The sequence below is a fragment of the Mesocricetus auratus genome, unplaced genomic scaffold (assembly GCF_017639785.1).
Source record: "Mesocricetus auratus isolate SY011 unplaced genomic scaffold, BCM_Maur_2.0 Super-Scaffold_100011, whole genome shotgun sequence".
NCBI lineage: Eukaryota > Metazoa > Chordata > Mammalia > Rodentia > Cricetidae > Mesocricetus > Mesocricetus auratus.
Genome location: NW_024429195.1, coordinates 73,075,480 through 73,093,318, shown reverse-complemented (window position 1 = coordinate 73,093,318; position 17,839 = coordinate 73,075,480). Strand labels below are relative to the sequence as shown.

Genomic DNA, 17,839 nt, shown 5'->3' with positions numbered 1-17,839 from the left:
ATAATCAGTACTGTGTTGTCTGATCACCATAACTGATAATATACTGATGAAGCTGTTATATAAGGATATTTCAGTTTTTCTGCTTTAACTTAGTAGACTTATTTTTTGCTGGTTTCCTTAAAATATTGGTATGTTATGGCCTGTGACAAACTTTTTAAATTATTGTTAAAATGATATTTTTGCATTCTGAATTTTAAAATTAATTAGCAATATCCAGATTTTAAGTTACAAATGTAAATTTATATTCTGTAATGTGTTAATGGGTTTTGTTTTTGTTTTCTTGCTATATCTGTATAAAATTTAAGAATTATATTGATGGGAAGAGATTAATATTTTAATTAAAGGAAATATTTATATAGTGTTGGGCAAAATATGTAAGATTGTTTTCAATTTTTTTCTTTTTGCTTGAAGTATTTCTATTCTCTTGGATATGAGTAGTAAGGGTTCCATTTAGAATTCTTGCACATCAGCTGATACTGCTTTACTTGTGCAGTTCTGGGCCCTAATTAGGAGAGAACGAAGCTTGCACGCCAGCTGGCATTGCTTGCATGTGCAGTTAGGGAGCCTTAACCGGTAGGGTACAGTGTTTTATTCTCTGAGACACATGGCTATAATACTTAGACATTAGAGTTTCCACCATCCTGTGGATCTAGAGTTAAGTTTCTTGAAAGTTGCTTAGTTAGAAAATTGTAATATAGAGTCAATGCTTTCCACCCCAGTTTTAAGAAAATGAGTTAGTTTTACATGAAGAAATTTATTCTAAAATAGAAATCTGAGACACACCATATTACTGTATTTTAGTAATTGTTCCACAGGCATGTATATAGTCTTACCTTATGTAGCTTTTATGCTATCAGTCATATAATGGGGTTATTTCCCACTTTACTAACTTATTGTACTAAGAATCTTGCTTCTTGTTGGGTGTTGGGTGGTACTTGGCTATAATGCTAACACTTGGGAGGCTGAAGTAGGAGAATCATGAGTTTGAGGCCTGCCTAGGCTTAGGAGTAAGATCCTGTTTCTATTGACTCATGAATCTTATGATGATGTTTTGCTTTTGGTGACTATAAGGGACCAAATTCAGGTGTGTGTGCATAATTAACTAGACAAGTGTGCTCTACTGCTGAGCTGAGTCCTAGGCTTATGGCTACTTCTCTTGATTCTGTCAACTCTGAAAGGTCTTCTAGAGAATGTCTAAGGAGAAGTTGAAAGAAAAAAAATGAAGATGTTTACTAGATGATACAATAAAAATGGCCTATGGAGGCTGTAGATATGTAATTGTCCCCAGTGAGGTCTATTTAACCACAACCCAAAGCAGTTTAAATCTTTCTAGCCAATGAGGAAAAAGTGCTTCCACATGAAGGTAGATTGGGGATGGAGTAGTGTCTGTGAGTTTGGCACATGTGTTGATAAATGGCTCTAGAGCAGTTGTTCTCAACCTTTCTAATGCTGCAGCCCTTTGATATGGTGTATGGTATTGTAAATCTTTGGTTATAGTGAGAAATGACCCTAGCCCTTGCTATTTGTGATCTCACTTACAGGGCATCCCTGTGGGCCTTGCCACCAGAAAGAGCCATTTCTGAGGGGGCTACTCTGCTTCCCACATACCTCGATGGATGTCTTAGTGTCTTTCTATTTCTCTCTTTTTCCTTTAAGCAAATCAGTCATTTGCAGATCCAGGTGACCTCGCTGACACAGTCAGAGAATGACTTGCTGAATTCAAACCAAATGCTGAAGGATATGGTGGAGAGATTAAAACAAGAATGCCGAAATTTAAGAAGCCAAGCTGAAAAAGTGCAACTAGAAGTTGAAAAGTAGAGTTTGCTTTTTATTGTGTACAAACTATTTCTTCTTTCTACTATATTACTGTAGTTTATCGATGATTAAAACATTGAGTGTATCTGTAGGTAGAGTACTTTCTCATTTTATAAAATGAACTCCTAAATTGCTTTTAAAGGTTTAGGCACAGATGAAGGACCTTTAAAATTCTGAGCACAGTATTCTGAAAACTCTTAAAGAAAAGCCTTTATTCATTGAGAAAATCAGAACATGGTTTCACAAATCTGTTCTGAATGCCAGAGAACAGAATTATTTGGTTTTGTGTGTGTGTGTGTGTGTGTGTGTGTGTGTGTGTGTGTGTGTTGCACAAGGACATAGACTTCTTAAAACCAGCCTTTTGCAAAGTTATTTTCTTATTTGTATTCTTTTTATCTTTAAATTCACTAATAGTAGACAGTAAACTGGTAAGGAAAATGTGCTGGGTATGCTCAGGATTTATACATGGAGAAAAAAATTGGCATGTGGTAAAATGGGACTAAAGGTTTAGCTCAGTACAGTTGTCTGGCTGTTATATAGAGATTTGATCCCTAGCACCACAAAAATAGATTTAAAAAAGCAAAACAAATAAATGTAGAATACTGTTTTATATTTGCTTTTTTATAGCATGTCATTTTTATTTATAGGACAGTTTTCTCTCCAAATTTGTTCTTAAATCAGTTTTACTATATAAAACTTTTTCTCTGCAGTTTTTCTGTTTTTCATATTTTAAAGCTTGTTGCTGGGCAGTGGTGGTGCACGCCTTTGATCCCAGCACTCGGGAGACAGAGACAGGGAGCTCTCTGTGAGTTTGAGGCTAGCCTGGTCTACAAAGCTAGTTCCAGGACAGGCTCCAAAGCCACAGAGAAACCCTGTCTCAAAAAAACAAAACAAACAAAAAAAAAAAACCAACAACCAAAAAAGCAGAAAAACCAACAACAACCTATTTTAAGGCTTGTCTGTGTTTTATAGATGGAGTAAGAAAGATGTATCTCTATAATGTGTTGTGAAGTTCCAGAGGTTCTAACTACTATTTTGCCAAAGAAGAAGTGTATATATTTTTGATCCTTGAGTATTTATTAAAATGCGTGTAAGAATTCTAATGACACACAGTGTCGCTGACAGATTATCCTAACTCTTTTGACTTCTGACTGGTATTCATTAAATTGCTCCAGATACTATAACTGAGCTATGGATAGAGCTCAGAACTCAGCAGGAAACTGCTTATTTCGAGTGTGCATGATTCTGAGTTAAGTTTTCAGCTCCCAGACTCAGACAAAGCAAAATACTGGTTTTTAGATCAATAGGATTTAATGTACATAAAAGCTATATGAGTAATTAGACAAGTAATCTAACATGCCAGAGTTTGTTATTTTGACTTTTAATGCTCATAGTATTGATAATAAAATTCATAATATTTATAAGTATGCAGAATAGCTTATTTTGAGAAAGGGTTTCTCTGTGTAGCCCTGGCTATGTTGGAATTTGCTATGTAGACCAGACTGGCCTTGAGTTCACAGAGACCAGATTGCCTAACCCTCCGGAGTGCTGGGGTTAAGGAGTCCACTCCTACACCGAGCATCATGCTTGGTTTTTAACTGCCATTAGTAGGCACAGTTTCACAGCTTAGTGTTTGTAATCATTGTTCAGATTTTAAACGCTTAGCCTGCCAATAAAATAGATGTTTCTTTAGCAAATTAATAAACGCTTTTAACATCAGTTTCCTCAGTTATTTAAAAGACAGAACAGGTGGACCTAATCTAGGGAGTTTGTTGAACACACGGTGTATATATATTATTATAGGTGCATTGTCATATTTATAAAACTTGCTCTGTAGGGACAATGTGAGGAAATATGTGGCCATATAAGAGTTTGTACAGCTGGAAAAGATAGGGTGTGGTCAGACAGGCAGGGAGAATACTTATGATAGTGCCTATTTGATCTAAGAATTTCTCTTAAATTACTTGGTTTGTATACATATTCTCTGACAGGACATTGGAGGAAAAACAGATAGAGTGGTTGGAAGAAAAGCATAAACTTCATGAGCGTATCACTGACAGAGAAGAAAAATATAATCAAGCTAAAGAGAAACTACAGAGAGCTGCAACTGCTCAGAAAAAGGCAAGTGCCTCTTAATGAAAATGGTTTCTGTAGAGTCAAACATTATTTTCCAAGAATAAAGTGTATAATTGAGGCTGACACTTTGTGTTTGACATCTAAACATCACGTTTTGTATTAATCTTGCAGAGATAATTGGGAAAATCCAACTAACAGGTCTATTTCTAAAAAATTTTTAGAGTTAATATATATCTTCTTATAGAAGACATTTTTTGGTGCCAGTCTACATACAAATGTGCATGACTCATTGTTCACTTACGTTATAGTATGATTAAACCTGTTTTGATCATATTTAACATCTGTAATATTGCTTTTGTGGTTTAAGTCTATTCTTGATCTGGGGACATAGAATTTCCCAAGATGTCCAAGTTCTAGGCCAACCAGGGCGACATAGTGAGACCCTGTCTCAAACAAAACAAAACAACAACAAAAAAGAGTGTTTGTTTCCAACTTAGAAAATGGAGAAGCAAGTGTCTCCTTGCCATAGCAGTGGGGTCTTAGCCTTACCCTGGCTTCTGAAGCCATTCTGACAATTGCTACCTTGATGCTTTCTCAAATTGTCCTTTGTAGGCATATATTTTTCTAGAGTTTAAAAGCCTCACATTCTTAGAAACAATGCAGTACTTCATGGAAATTAAGTAGCCAGATGATTCAGCTAGTCAATAGTTACAGCTTTTTTTTTTTTCTGCTTCAGCAAGAACTGTAGTAGATTCCATCAGCAGCCATGACTCATTGTGGCAGTGATTCAGCTGTTCTTTTCAGTGGACCTGGGTGTGGGGAGAGACAAGGTTGTGTGTGTATGTTGATATGTCTCCATTTGATATGTTCCCTTTACAGCAACATTGGTTGTGAAGAAGACAATGTGAAAAAAAAATATGTAGCAGTTATACCAGTATCTTAATATCTGTATATTATTGGATAAGTTAAGGAGTCATTAATTGCATAAGCGAAATAACAAGTCAATTTTTATAATACTAAAAGTAGTATACTGCTGGGCGGTGGTGGCGCACGCCTTTAATCCCAGCACTCGGGAGGCAGAGGCAGGCAGATCTCTGTTGAGTTCGAAGCCGGGCTGGACCAACAGCCTCCAAAACAATACAGAGAAACCCTGTCTTGTAAAACAAACAAAAAAAAAATAGTATACTATTGAGATCAGAAGACAACATTTCTTATAGAAGAAACCCAATATTTTTTAGTCACATAGAAGCACATTTTTTTCTTTTTTTGTCAGTTGTATTCCTTTCTGTCCATATATTAATTCTGAAAGGCTATTAGTAAAATTTCAGTGACTTTTTTTTAATGACTCAAGATGATTTTAGAATTCATACTCCAATCTTTGTACTGTTTGAAGTTTAGAAACATCTGAATTCAGAAATCTCTAGAAAGTATTATGAGCTGTTTACCTTTTGTAGATAAACTTTTATGTTGCAATATTAGGAATACGTGTTGTGAAGATCAGATCCGAATTATTAGGGCAATTTGGGCTGACTTGTTTTGGAACAAAAGTGACATACGGTGGTGACAGAGATTATCAACAATAATCATAGGTATACCAGAAAGAGGGCAGGAGGTGATATTTTAAAACCCTACAATAATGCAAACTTTTTTCTTCTTAAGTACGTAACCAACTGATGGGTGAAAACATGGTGTCATTTCACTTTTAGCTATTCATTTATTATTTATTTGTGGGGGTATAGGGATAAGGATTGGGGGTGGTACACTTCCCTATGCCTAGAAGACCTGTACCTCTATCATTCTCCAGCTATTCCTTTGAGGCAGGGTGCCTCTGAACCTAGAGCACAGGTGTATTTTTGAGCCTAGCCTGGAAGCCAACAAGTGTCAGTGTTTTCCCTTTCTTGGTTTCCCTTAGTGCTGAGGGTACAGGTTTGCATTAAGTACTAGCTTTGTTAGGTGAGTGTTGGGATTGAAATTCCAGGTGTCCTAGCCTTCAACTACCATCTCTCCAGTTTCTCATTTCATCTTTTTCTGTTGTTTTTGAGATAGAGTATCATTATGCAGCTCTGACTGGTCTGGAACTTGCTACATAGACCAGCCTGGCTTTGAGCTGCTAGAGATCTTGCTGTCTCTGCCTCTCAAGTGCTGGGACACCACACTCAGCTTTTATTTCACCTTTTAATATGTGTTACTTGGATTATGATTTAAGTCTTAGGAAATTGCTCAGTTCACAGTGAGTAACAGTAACCTGGAGCTATCACACCATCTGGAACACTGCCCGAGGAACTTAATTTTAATCTCTCTCTCTCTCTCTCTCTCCCCCCCCCCCCCCGTGTTTCTGTGTGTGTGTGTGATACAAATAATATTACGTATGTAAGAATATGTAATTTTGTGATTTTAAGTGACATTAGCTTTCAGATAGCTTTCACAAATCGGGGAAACTGAAATTGTAGATAACCAAAATAACTTGACTAATTAGAATCCAAACTTTGCAAGTCATGGTGGGGTGTGCCTATAGGCCCAGCACTTGGGATGCTGAGGCAAGAAGAGTGTGAGTTCAGGTCCAGCCTGAACTACTTAGGGGGGATTTGGTTTCAGAAAACCCTGGCTTGGGTCTCTGGTATACAGTCATACTTTCTGCTCTCACTCCAGTGTTCTTTCCACTGCGCCATTGCTCTCCAGCTTCCCACTGCTTTGATTCCAGGCCTTTTGAAGTTTTCTCCTTGGAGCCTTGCTTCATATTAGTCTTACTTCCTGTGCCGGGATAATCACTGTGCATTAACTCTTACGATTCCTTGCTTTTGTTAAGCTTTTATCCAGGCATGATGATGTAGACCCTTCCTTCAATCACAGTACCCCAGAGGCCCAGACAGAGGCAGGTGGAGTTTGAGGCCAGCTTAGTCTACATAGGGAATTCTACATAGGCCAGCAAAGTTCACAGTGAGACTGTCTCAAAACAAACACTACTCTATCACAATTTTTCTATTATTGCAAACATAATTTATATCAGGGCAGCAAACTTTACGTTCTTCATTTAAATGTCAAAAAAATCATAGTTTTATTATGCAATAAGACTTAAACCACAAACTAGTAATCTAGAATAGAAATTGTAATTTTTTGTAATTTCTTACCCATGAAAACATTTTAAACTCAAGACTAGCAACTTTGTTTTCCCTCCAGGCTAAATAAGCATGCCATCTGGGTATGTTTATTCAGAATGCTAAACTTCTAAGCATAAGACTTAATATCATTTTTAGTAAGTGTATTTAGATACAGCCTTTGGTGAAATGAAATGTTGATATGTTCATCATTCTTTAATTTATTTTTGAAAAGCATGGCCAGGGACCTTGAATTGGAGTGTTGTTCTCTGGTTGAAGATTTCTCTGGGTATGTCTGTCTCCTGTCTTCACTGCTTGAGTGTGAGTATGAGGAACAGTCTCTTCGTGTGAGCACAATGAGCTGTCTGCCCTTTTGAGGCACTTGAGGTAGCAGTTCGCAGTTTGAAACCCATGGCCACAGACAGCCCTGCTTAAACAAAACAAAAAGATGTGAGTGTGGGATGTGACTTGTAGGGAGAAGGGAGGGATCGATAGGGATGGGAGGGGATAGGTAAGAATGGAGGAGAGAGTATTCAGAATTATATACATGTATGCAATAGTCAAAGAGCAAAGTCAGTAAAAGTTACAGCAATAGCTGAAGACAAGAAACTGATTCCATGAGGTGAAAGCTAGATGAAAGTTCAGAGTATAGAACAAAGGGAAAGAGTAACTAACTCCCAAAGGTGTTCTCAAGGGAGAAATGACAAAATACAGGAGTTCAGTGTGCATGTAGTCCCAGGGCTCGGGTGTAGAGCAAGACTGTGCATAGTGAGAGCCTGCCTATAAAACAAACAAACAAAGCCCACAATATGCTGGTGAGCAAAGAAGTGGAAGGAGTCGAATAGCCGTGAGAGGATGCAGTGAGCTAGGTGGTAGGATGCAGAGCTTGGAGCACAAGCCGATTTGACCAAAGGCAGACGTGAAGCCATGGCAGCACATGCATGCATGCACGCGACATGCCCTAGCTCAAGTAAGGATGCTGCACTGGTGACTGGAATCGAAAAGCGAGGCAGGAAGAGGAGCAAGTGAGTGACGATGCAAGTGAAACGAGATTTTGAATGAATGAGGAAGACAAAGACTAAGACCTGGATAGAGTGGTAAGGAGGATGGCGCTGTGGAAGATGCTGGTGGATAGGAGCAATAGTGTAAGTGCTGTGGGAGCCCCAGGAGAGAGAAGGGAGGTATCCTTCCTGCTGTGGCCACGTGCTTGCCCATGACCCCAGTGCTGTAGGCTGCAGAGAGGATGCTTGCTGGCTGTCAGCCTAGCTGAAAAACAAGCAAACCACTGTCACCTCCAGGTTCAGTGAGAACACTGTCTCAAAAGAGTGAGACAAAGAGTTAACAGCAGGGTACCTGACATCCTCCTGTGGCTTCTGTACCCTTACCACCTCACCCCATATTTTGAAGGGGGCAAATGGTTCTTGAATGTGGTTAATTTGGTTAATAAGGGGGATTCCCAGTTGACTACTGTTTATGAGGTTTTTCACATGGGACTACAACTACCTATGTTGCATTTTTCCTCTCCCCATTTTTTGAAACAGGATCTCATGTCGTGCAGTGTGGCCTTGAGTTTTCTTTGTGTTCCAGACTAGCTTGATCCTCCTGCCTTAGCTTCCTGAGTGCAACTACAGCCCACTGTATGTACTCTATAAGAGTTCTATTTCTTCTTTGTACTGTAAGGCATTCATTTGTCTTATGTTGTGATTATATTGGAATGCTAATGTAAACATGCCTACTCTAATCCACCATAACTACTTTTTAACTTGATTGCAGCTGCAAAGACCCTTTTTCCCAATCATATCACTCCGGGGTGCTTTCCAATACCAACAACCAGTCCTCAGTTCTCTGGACACCAGATGGTATTATTGCTTGAGCAATTCAATTTTGAAACCACCTGGAATGATAGTTAAATCTCTCAAGTTAAGGGGTTTAGTCCCCCAAGAATGCCTCCCCTCCAACTTTAGCCACAAGTATATTGTACCCAGCCAGCCATTATGGTAGGAGTTCCCATGGTTTTGTTTTAATATTTAAAATTTTTTAGGACTCAGGAGAGCACTTTACTGATGTGTGCCAGTTTATTATAAATGACACCATTCGAGAACAACCAAATGGAGCAGACATATAGATAACTGTATGGGGTGAAGTTCTTTGTCCACCAGCACAGAAGCTCTCCAGATATCTAATTTGCTTGCTGAAGAGATTTGGCAGAGCTCAATTTCCCACCCTCTCCTCCCTGTAGGCTTGAGGAGTGGATCTTAAAAGTATCATCATGTACTCACTTGGTATCTCTAGTAGCCTCCTACATCCTGAGGGTTTTCTTTGGTTCCCACTTTAAGTCATTTCATTACCATAAATAGGAGAGATTGAAAGGGACTGCCTGCTGGTTACAAAGAGCACCCTTATCACTTAAGAAATCCATGGGGTTTGCGGAACTCTGCCAGTAATGGGGCACAAAAACCAAATAATATTTCTTAGGATATTATATTTATGTCCTCAGGTTCCAGATGGAGTTGTTTTGGTGAGGTATTATTCATAGTGTTACCATTATGACAATTCAGAAAATCTTTTGAGTACTTGCTAAGTACTTGGTATAGTTCACGGGAATACCAAGGTGGCCAGATTGGAAACACACACAGGTGGAGGAGGTGCCTGCTAAGATTAAAAGTAACAAGATGAAGGAGTGAGTGTTGCATCCTTTAAGTGATAAGGCAAGGCTTATTTGGTGACATTTGATCAGGACTTAGAGAAAAAGAAAGAAGGCATCATGTTGATTTATATAGAAGACTTTCAGACATAATAGCAAGCACAAGAGTATACAGATGGCTTGTTGTGTTGAGAGGACACAAGGAGATTCTGATGTCTAGGATGAGGAGGCATACACCAGGGCAGATGACACGGGAACTTTCCCTTTTATTCCGAATGAAGTAGGAATGAAGGGGTGACTATGATCTGAACTACATTTTAAAAGAGTGTCTGAATACTGCTGTATAGAAAAGCAAAAGCAAAAACACTCAGGGAGACAGCTTTATAGTAGTTAGTGTTCGTGGTTTCTTAAGTTGGTCTAAGGATGGAGTCTCAGTGGTCACAGTTTGTATATTTGTTAAAGGTAAAGCTTTACAGTGTGAATGAGAGAAATACAAGAAGATAAAGATTGTAGACTGAACCTCAGGTAAAACAGAGTTAGCATTTACTGACATGGGAAAGACTGGAATGGATGGGGTTGGGAGCAAAATAACCATGCACTTTTGAACATGCTAACTTTTAAAGATCCTGTTTTAGAAAGTATTTCATTATTTTATGTATATGGATGTTTTGTCTGCATTTATATCGATGGACCATGTGTGTGCAGTTCCCACAGAGGCCAGAAGTGAGCATCAGATCCCCTGGAACTGTAGTTAACTAGGTTGTTGTGAACACCTCTTGGATACTGGGACTTGAACCTGAATCCTCTAGAATCACAGCAGTGCTGTTAATAACAGAGCCATCTCTCCACCCCCTGGCATATTAGCTTGTGAAATGCTACAATTATTTGTATAGTATTCTACAAGCATTCATGTGTTAAAAGGTTTGTTCCTCAAGCAGAAATGTTCAAAGTGCTGTGGCTCTTAGAAGGAAGTGGAAGGTCACTGAAAACATGCACTTAAAAAGGAAAACAGGACCTCAGTCTCTATGCTTCACATAGGTTCTGACTTGTCTTGTAAGTGATTTGTTCATTAAACCCTCCTACCATGATGTACCAAAGCCGTGGGGAGACCTGACCTTAGACTGGAACTTCCAAATTGTGAACCAAAATAGAGCCTTTCTCTTTGTAAACTAGTCACCTCGGTACCTTGTTATAATAATGTGACCCCGACAAATTCAAATGCGCATCCAACTTCCATATGGAGATGATAAATTAGTTGGTTTCATGAATCTAATTGACTAGAAGAGAGTATACTGGTTTGATAAATTAAAAGCTGGACTCATCAGCATGTAAATGATATTTAAAGCAATGAAATTCAATGAGAAGAGAATAGATCTGAGAATTGAAATTTAAGGAATTCTGAAGTTTAGAAGGTAAAGAGGAAGAAATAGGTAATGGCCAGTATGGTAGGAGAACCAAAAGAAGTACTTGATGTCAAGTGAAAAAGTGCCTCACAAAGGGTCACTCTGGATCAAGTGACATTAATAGATATGATGATAAGATAGCACATGAAGACCAAGGATAGATTTCACTATGTGGTAATTGCTGGTTACCTTCACAAGGGTTATTTCCTTGGAGTAGTAAATATGCAAGAATGATTAAAGTGGAGTCAGGAAGAACTGGTTATATGGAAACATTTGTTTGTCTAAGGAGTTTCCTTGTAAAAAGGAGCAGGGAGGGTGTGTTTTTGTTTTTTTAAGAAGGAAGAAATTGTAGGATATTTTGAAAGCACAGAGGAAGAGATAAAGAGAACAGTTGTAGGGACAGTAGGCAGATGAGCATGAGATTCAATTTAGAGAGGGAAGGATAGTTCCTTATTCTTTTCATCATGCTATAACAAAAGCATCATAAATGGAATAGCTCATGCACAGCAGGAATTTATTCTTTATTGTTGAAGAGGCTTGGAAGTCTATCCTATGCATTAGCAGATTATGTGTTGAGTGAGGACTTACTTGTTGGTGCATAAATGGTGTCTTCTAGCTGTGTTCTCACATAGTGAGAAAAGAAAAGGCCCCTGTAGTTCATGTGCTAAATAGTGCTTAGTGGATGAAGACAACACTGGACATGAGTCCTAGCTTGAGGAAGTTCACAGTATCCCTTATTCTAATCATTTTCTCCAGCCAGTGTTTTTACCTAATCAGTCCCACTGGAGAACTTTCAGGTGAATCTACATCCTGTAAATTATAGAATAGTGAAACCTTTTTTTTTTTAAACATTCTCTAGACTGGGACTGATTCCTCTCATGATTTTATAGATCTCTTTATCTGTGTGTTACCCTCTTCTATGTTCCTTTCACATATAAATATGTGTATGTCTATGCTTAGTAGACATGCTCAGTTGAATGTTTGTTGATGGCTGTAGAGATGACTCATTGACTCATTTTGCTTGTCTTCTAAAGGACCCAAGTTTGTGGTGAGGGATCCACATCACCTGGTGGCTCACAAACGCTTGTTACTGCAGTTCCAGGGGATCTAGTACTTCTGACCTCGGAAAGCATTGCACTCATGTGCACATACCCATATAGACACATACACACGTAATTAATAATAAACCTTGAAAATGATTGGTATTATATTTTAATGCAATTTAAATGACCAGTAAATGCAGAAATGCAACTAGATTTTAAGATTGTGTATTTACATGATCATACAATAATTAGCTGTCTTAAAATGTCTGAAAGTAGTACTTTTGTTAACGTACAACTAGGAAGCATAGGAATCAAATAGGCTATGATCTGAATGTTGTTTGTCCCCCTACCCATATTTATACAATGAAATTCTAAGCCAGGCTTGGTGGTGCACCGCTTGAATCCCAGCACTCAGAAAGCCAAAGTAGTGTAATTGCTGTGAGTTTGAAACTAGCCTGGGCCACATAGTGAGACCCATCTTAAATATATGATGACATCTGACTCACTAAGCAGTTACTACAAAATATATTTGGGGGATAGTTGTGTCACAATGACAGTGCCCTCATTAAAGAGGCCACAAAAAGCTGTCTTTGTCCTTTTTACTCCTTTGTTAGGTTCCAATGAGAAGACACCATCTGTGCGGAACCAGGTTCTCATCAGATTTTATCAGCACTGTGATCTTGGACTTCCCAAGCTCCAGAAGAAGGAGAAATACATTTCTATTGTTCATAAGTTATCTAAGATCTCAAATATTTTGTTAGAACAGTTTGAACAAGACTAAGACACCATGACAACCCCTGGAAGAATTGTATAAATATCTCCATGAAGACCCCAGAGAGCTAGCAAGTCAGTGAAGCTAGTGTGCTGGAGTGTAGTTCCTAGAAGGGTGAGCATGGTACTTGTGTTTGCTTTTCCCTTAGGGGAAACTTTTGATTCCAGAAGAGATAGCTGGGAGGCTAAGAAGTGGAACAAAGCTTGAACAGCCTTGTGGGTGTGGGGAGCAATAATTGGAGTTCAGGCTGTGCCACAAACAGGAGTTCAGGTAAATCCTCTAGTGCTTTGGATTGGGATCCTTGGACAAAAGTCAACTGAAAAATGTTGACTTTGTATTGAAGCAGAGCTTCAAATCTCAGTCCTTAAATGTGAATTAAGCTTACACATATGGCTAATGTTCCTAGCTGCCTACCAGAAACAAATATGACTTGACTTTAAGAAAAATAACATTACCATGGGTAAGAAATTATTTCTTCGAGTTCTTATATGTAATGCATAGGTCTACATAAATACAAAATGAAGATGACACTATGCAACCAGAGTGGTTAAAATCCAACACACAGCCTAATACTATAGTGGAGACATAGAACATCAGGAACTCTATTATTCATAGCTGGTGGGAATACCAAATGTGCGACTACCAGATACTATTGTCAGTTTTAAACAATGCTACATAAACTATCTATGACTCATCTATTACATTCTAAGGTGTTCACTCAAATCAGTTTAGAACATTCATCTTTGTGAAGAATTGAAACACACACAGTTGCAGCAACTTTATGCTAATTCTTGACAACAATCAAGGTATCTTTTAGTAGGTAAGTGGATAAACTGTGGTACATACATATAGTTTATTATTAGCAGTAAGAAGAGTGGGTTGCCAAGCCACACAGAGACACAGAAGAACCTTCAGTGCATTTTGTTAGCTCAAAGAATATGATTGCAAGTATAATGTGGATAAAGCAGAACCACGGAGAGAGTGAAAAGGTGGTGCTTGCCAGGCTTTGAAGATGGATGAAAGAATGAAGAGGCAGAGCACTGTGGTGGGGCGCTGTAGAATAAAGCATAGGATATACTTCTGTTGTAAGCCCTAGTGCAACTATACCCTTTGGGTACAATAATGAACTAGTGTTGGTTTATCAGTTTTGACAAGTGTGCCTTAACAATGTAAGAGGGTAATAATGTAGGTTGAGCAGACAAGACAGCAGATGGAAATTTTTCACTTTTTGTTCAGTCTTCTTGTAAGTTTAAATTGCTGTAAAAAATAGTTACGGAAACACCAAAACTGGGGTAGGGAGATGGCCCAGTGGGTAGAGGTGGCTGCGGCCATGCCTGACATGACTGAGTTTAGTCCCTTGCAGAACCAACTCTTAGATGTCCTCTGACTGCCACATGTGTCCTGAGATACACCCATACCCTCCTCACACAAAAGTGTAAATGAATGTTTAAAATGAAAATGGACATGTAAGGAAATAACATTAAAAAGCCAAGAAAATAACAAATATAAACATACCCAGATGGGATCTAAGCAGTCTCAGGTATAGATTTTTAAAAGATTGGTAAAATTGGTAATTCCCAGATGCCTCAAAGGACCAATTAGACAAATACAAATGTTTATCTTTGATGAAAAAGTGATTACTACTACATATTGTATACTTAGTAAAAATAAAAAGAACATAAAATAATTATGCTGATTATATATTCAAATGAAAGAAATACATTCCTTGAACATCTTAATGAAGCAGGTATGAGAATAATTAGAAAATCTGGAGTCTTACATCTATTAAGGGTAAAGAAATGGGATCTTTAATTAAAACCTTCCACAAAGAAAATTCCTCCTTTGCTTCACTGGTAAATTCTAAATAATTAAGGAAGAAATAAACTAGTCTTAATTTTCCCAAGTAATAGTAGAGTGTCCTCATGTATTTTTATGAAGTTCAGATCTGCTGCTGCCAATAGAAAAGAGAAATTAACATCCTTTAAAAAGGTACAAAGTTGTAAATATTAGCAAACTCAGTATAATTATATATTAAATAGTGTGTCTTGAGCATGTAAAGTTCATTATAAGACTAAAAGTAGGTTATCCAGCAAAACTGACCAGTATAATTCAGTGACCTATCAACAAAGAGGGCAATTACTGTCACTGTCTTACTGGACAGAGACCTGCTGAAGAAAACCAGGATCTTTCATTACAAGCTGTTACCAAATTAGTAGTAGATTGGATTTTCAGTGTGATCATTGGTACTTACAAAATCCTCTAACACACTTACTGATTACAGCCAAGTCCAGGAACAAGCCACTATCAACAGTTTGTTCATTATTTTATTGGAGGTTCTAGCTAATTTAATGAAGTAAGAAAAAGAAATGGACATAATGATTGGAGAGAAAGAAGTAAGATTGTTATTTATAAATTAAATGATTATACATGAAACAAGCAAATCTAGAAGTAAGTATTAAAATAGGTTTGGGGCATTCTTCCATTTATTTGTTTGTTTGTTTGTTTGTTTATGAGACAGTCTTGCTATATTATATATCCAGGGCTGCCCTTGAACTCCTAGAGATCCTCTTTCTTCTGCATTCTGAATGCTAGGATTAAGAACTGGCCACCACACCTAACCTAAGAGATGTAAATTTTTTCGTTTGTTTTTTGAGACAGGGTTTCTCTGTATAACCCTGGCTTTCCTGGAACTCACTCTGTAGACAAGACTGGCCTTGAACTCATGGAGATCTGCCTGCCTCTGTCTCCCAAGTGCTGGGATGAAAGACATGTTCTACTACTGCCCTGTTGATGGTTAAAAGTCAGGCAACAAACCAGTTATCTTTATGTACAATTGGAAAAAATGAAATATGTAAATGTCATTTATAGTAGAAACATTTTAAATGTTAGGTATATAAGACATCTATATTTAAAACTATGAACTACTCAAAATTTTAAAGAATGATTAAAGAAGAAAACTATATCATGTTCATGCTTTGGAAAATTCATTATTAAACCAGTTATTCCCAAGTAGATCTACAAATTAGATCTAATCAAAATCATTGGATATTTCTTTGTAAAAAAAAATTTAACTGTAAACCTTATAGAGTATTGGAAGGAGTAGAATAGCTAAGTCAATTGTGAAGAAAAATGAGGCAGGCAAGAGCTTGCTACAAAGGTACCCACCAGTAATTTCACTAGAGAAGAGTCTTCTGAGGGCACTGTATCACTTGATTGTCCTTCCCTCCATGTAATATGGTTAAAAAGAGTCCGAGTACCCAGAAGTGAAAGGTGAAAGTAAATATAGCCAGTATAAAATAACTTGAGAAGAAAGCCATAGGATGTTGGAATAAATAAACATTTCTTAAATAGGGCACAGAAAGTACTAACTATAAAAGATATGCTTGACAATTTGAAATTAACAGTAAATTTTCCAAAATAAAAGATTTCTTGAATGGTACCTTTTCTAAAAAATAAGGTTTTTTTTTCTTTTTTGTAAAGAATTTTTTTAATGGTTTGTTTATTATGTATACAGTGTTCTGTATGGCTACAGGTCAGAAGAGGGCACTAGATCTCATTACAGATGGTTGTGAACCACCATTTGGTTGCTGGGAATTGAACTCAGGACCTCTGGAAGAGCAGCCAGTGCTCTTAACCTCTGAGTGTCTCTCCAGCCCCTAAAATTTTTTTTTACCGTTAATGTTTTGGAAAATTCTGTTCTATGTTTTTAATGCCAAATATCTATATTTTCACATTTTCTATAAAAAGAAACCATCAAAAATTTTATAAAGTTTAGATATGTTGTTCGGTCAATTTTTCTGTTTTTAAGAATTCACACTATAGTAATGCCATTTATTATCTCCCCCCAAATCAGTTTAGACTTTTGACTCTTGTAGAAGCTTGAATTTGATAACAGTTTTTTGCCGGTATTTCAGTTTCACAACCACAAAACTTTCTAATCTTTCTAAGAATTAAGATCGCAATTTTTTACACACACGTGTGCGCGCGTGCGCACACACACACACACAAGTTCTTTTGAGCTACACACTTTGAGATATCTTCCAACTCTGAGAAATCTGATGATATAAAGCTTGCTACTGAAAAGGCATGTAAATGAATGTGCAAACTAGAACTTAAGATGGTTTTCTTTTTTGGTTGTGTTTTTAAGAGAAAGAAAATTCCATGATAGGGGCTGGAGAGATGACTCAGTGGTTAGGAGTACCTGGCTTGCATTCCTAGCACCCATATGGCAGTTCACGACTGTCTGTATCCCCAGTCCTAGAGAATCCAGCACCCTTTTATGTCAGCATCAGTCATGCACATGGTACAGTGTACATGCTGACAAATCACTCAATACACATAGAATAAGTAAAAAATTTAAAACACAAAAGGAACTCTCACATTAGGTTGAGACATGAATCTGCAGCGAGTTCCTGTACAAAAGGGTTCATAACCTGAATATTTAAAGAACTTCAAATACATAATCAGAATGAGATGAGTAGCCAAGCACTCGCCCACGGACGCCTCACCTCAGAGATCTGGGTCACCCGTGTTGGTGGAACCGTCACCATGCCTTTGGCTAGAGATCTGATAAGCCCTTCCTTGGAAGAGGAAAAGAAAAAACATAAGAAGAAACGGCTGGTTCAGAGCCCAAATTCTTACTTCATGGATGTGAAATGTCCAGGTTGCTACAAGATTACTACAGTTTTCAGTCATGCTCAGACAGTGGTTCTTTGTGTAGGTTATTCAACAGTGCTGTGCCAGCCCACAGGAGGAAAAGCCAGGCTCACAGAAGGCTGTTCATTTAGAAGAAAGCAACACTAATCATCTATACATGTTCCTGAGTTTTGTGTTTTTCACAGAAAGCCTTATCAAGTTCAGTGACTCTACCAAGACAATGTAACTATGTTTGATTTTATAAAGTATGCAACGATCTCCTATTTTGGTGTCAGTTTTTCAATAAAGTTTTAATTATGGAAAAAAAAAGAATGAGATGACTTAAAAAAACTTTT

The 17,839-nt window shown here is 37.7% G+C and overlaps 2 protein-coding genes across 3 annotated transcripts in view; both read left to right on the top strand.

The window, feature by feature from the left end:
- Positions 1-17,839, top strand: part of Cep83 (centrosomal protein 83) — a 92,744-nt gene that overhangs the window by 68,938 nt on the left and 5,967 nt on the right. For both annotated transcript variants that reach the window (XM_013111928.3, XM_021225971.2), the window contains exons 12-13: positions 1,657-1,814; positions 3,807-3,936. In XM_013111928.3, the coding sequence (XP_012967382.2) occupies positions 1,657-1,814; positions 3,807-3,936 (288 nt within the window). The remainder of the gene's footprint in view (positions 1-1,656; positions 1,815-3,806; positions 3,937-17,839) is intronic.
- LOC121143309 (40S ribosomal protein S27-like) lies at positions 17,072-17,711 on the top strand. Its single transcript, XM_040755004.1, has one exon. The coding sequence runs from the start codon at positions 17,322-17,324 to the stop codon at positions 17,649-17,651; it is 330 nt and encodes a 109-aa protein (XP_040610938.1). The 5' UTR covers positions 17,072-17,321; the 3' UTR covers positions 17,652-17,711.

Bases quoted from the DNA above. Each gene is read 5' to 3' on its own strand.
- LOC121143309 (XM_040755004.1), top strand. From the start codon at position 17,322: ATGAGTAGCCAAGCACTCGCCCACGGACGCCTCACCTCAGAGATCTGG.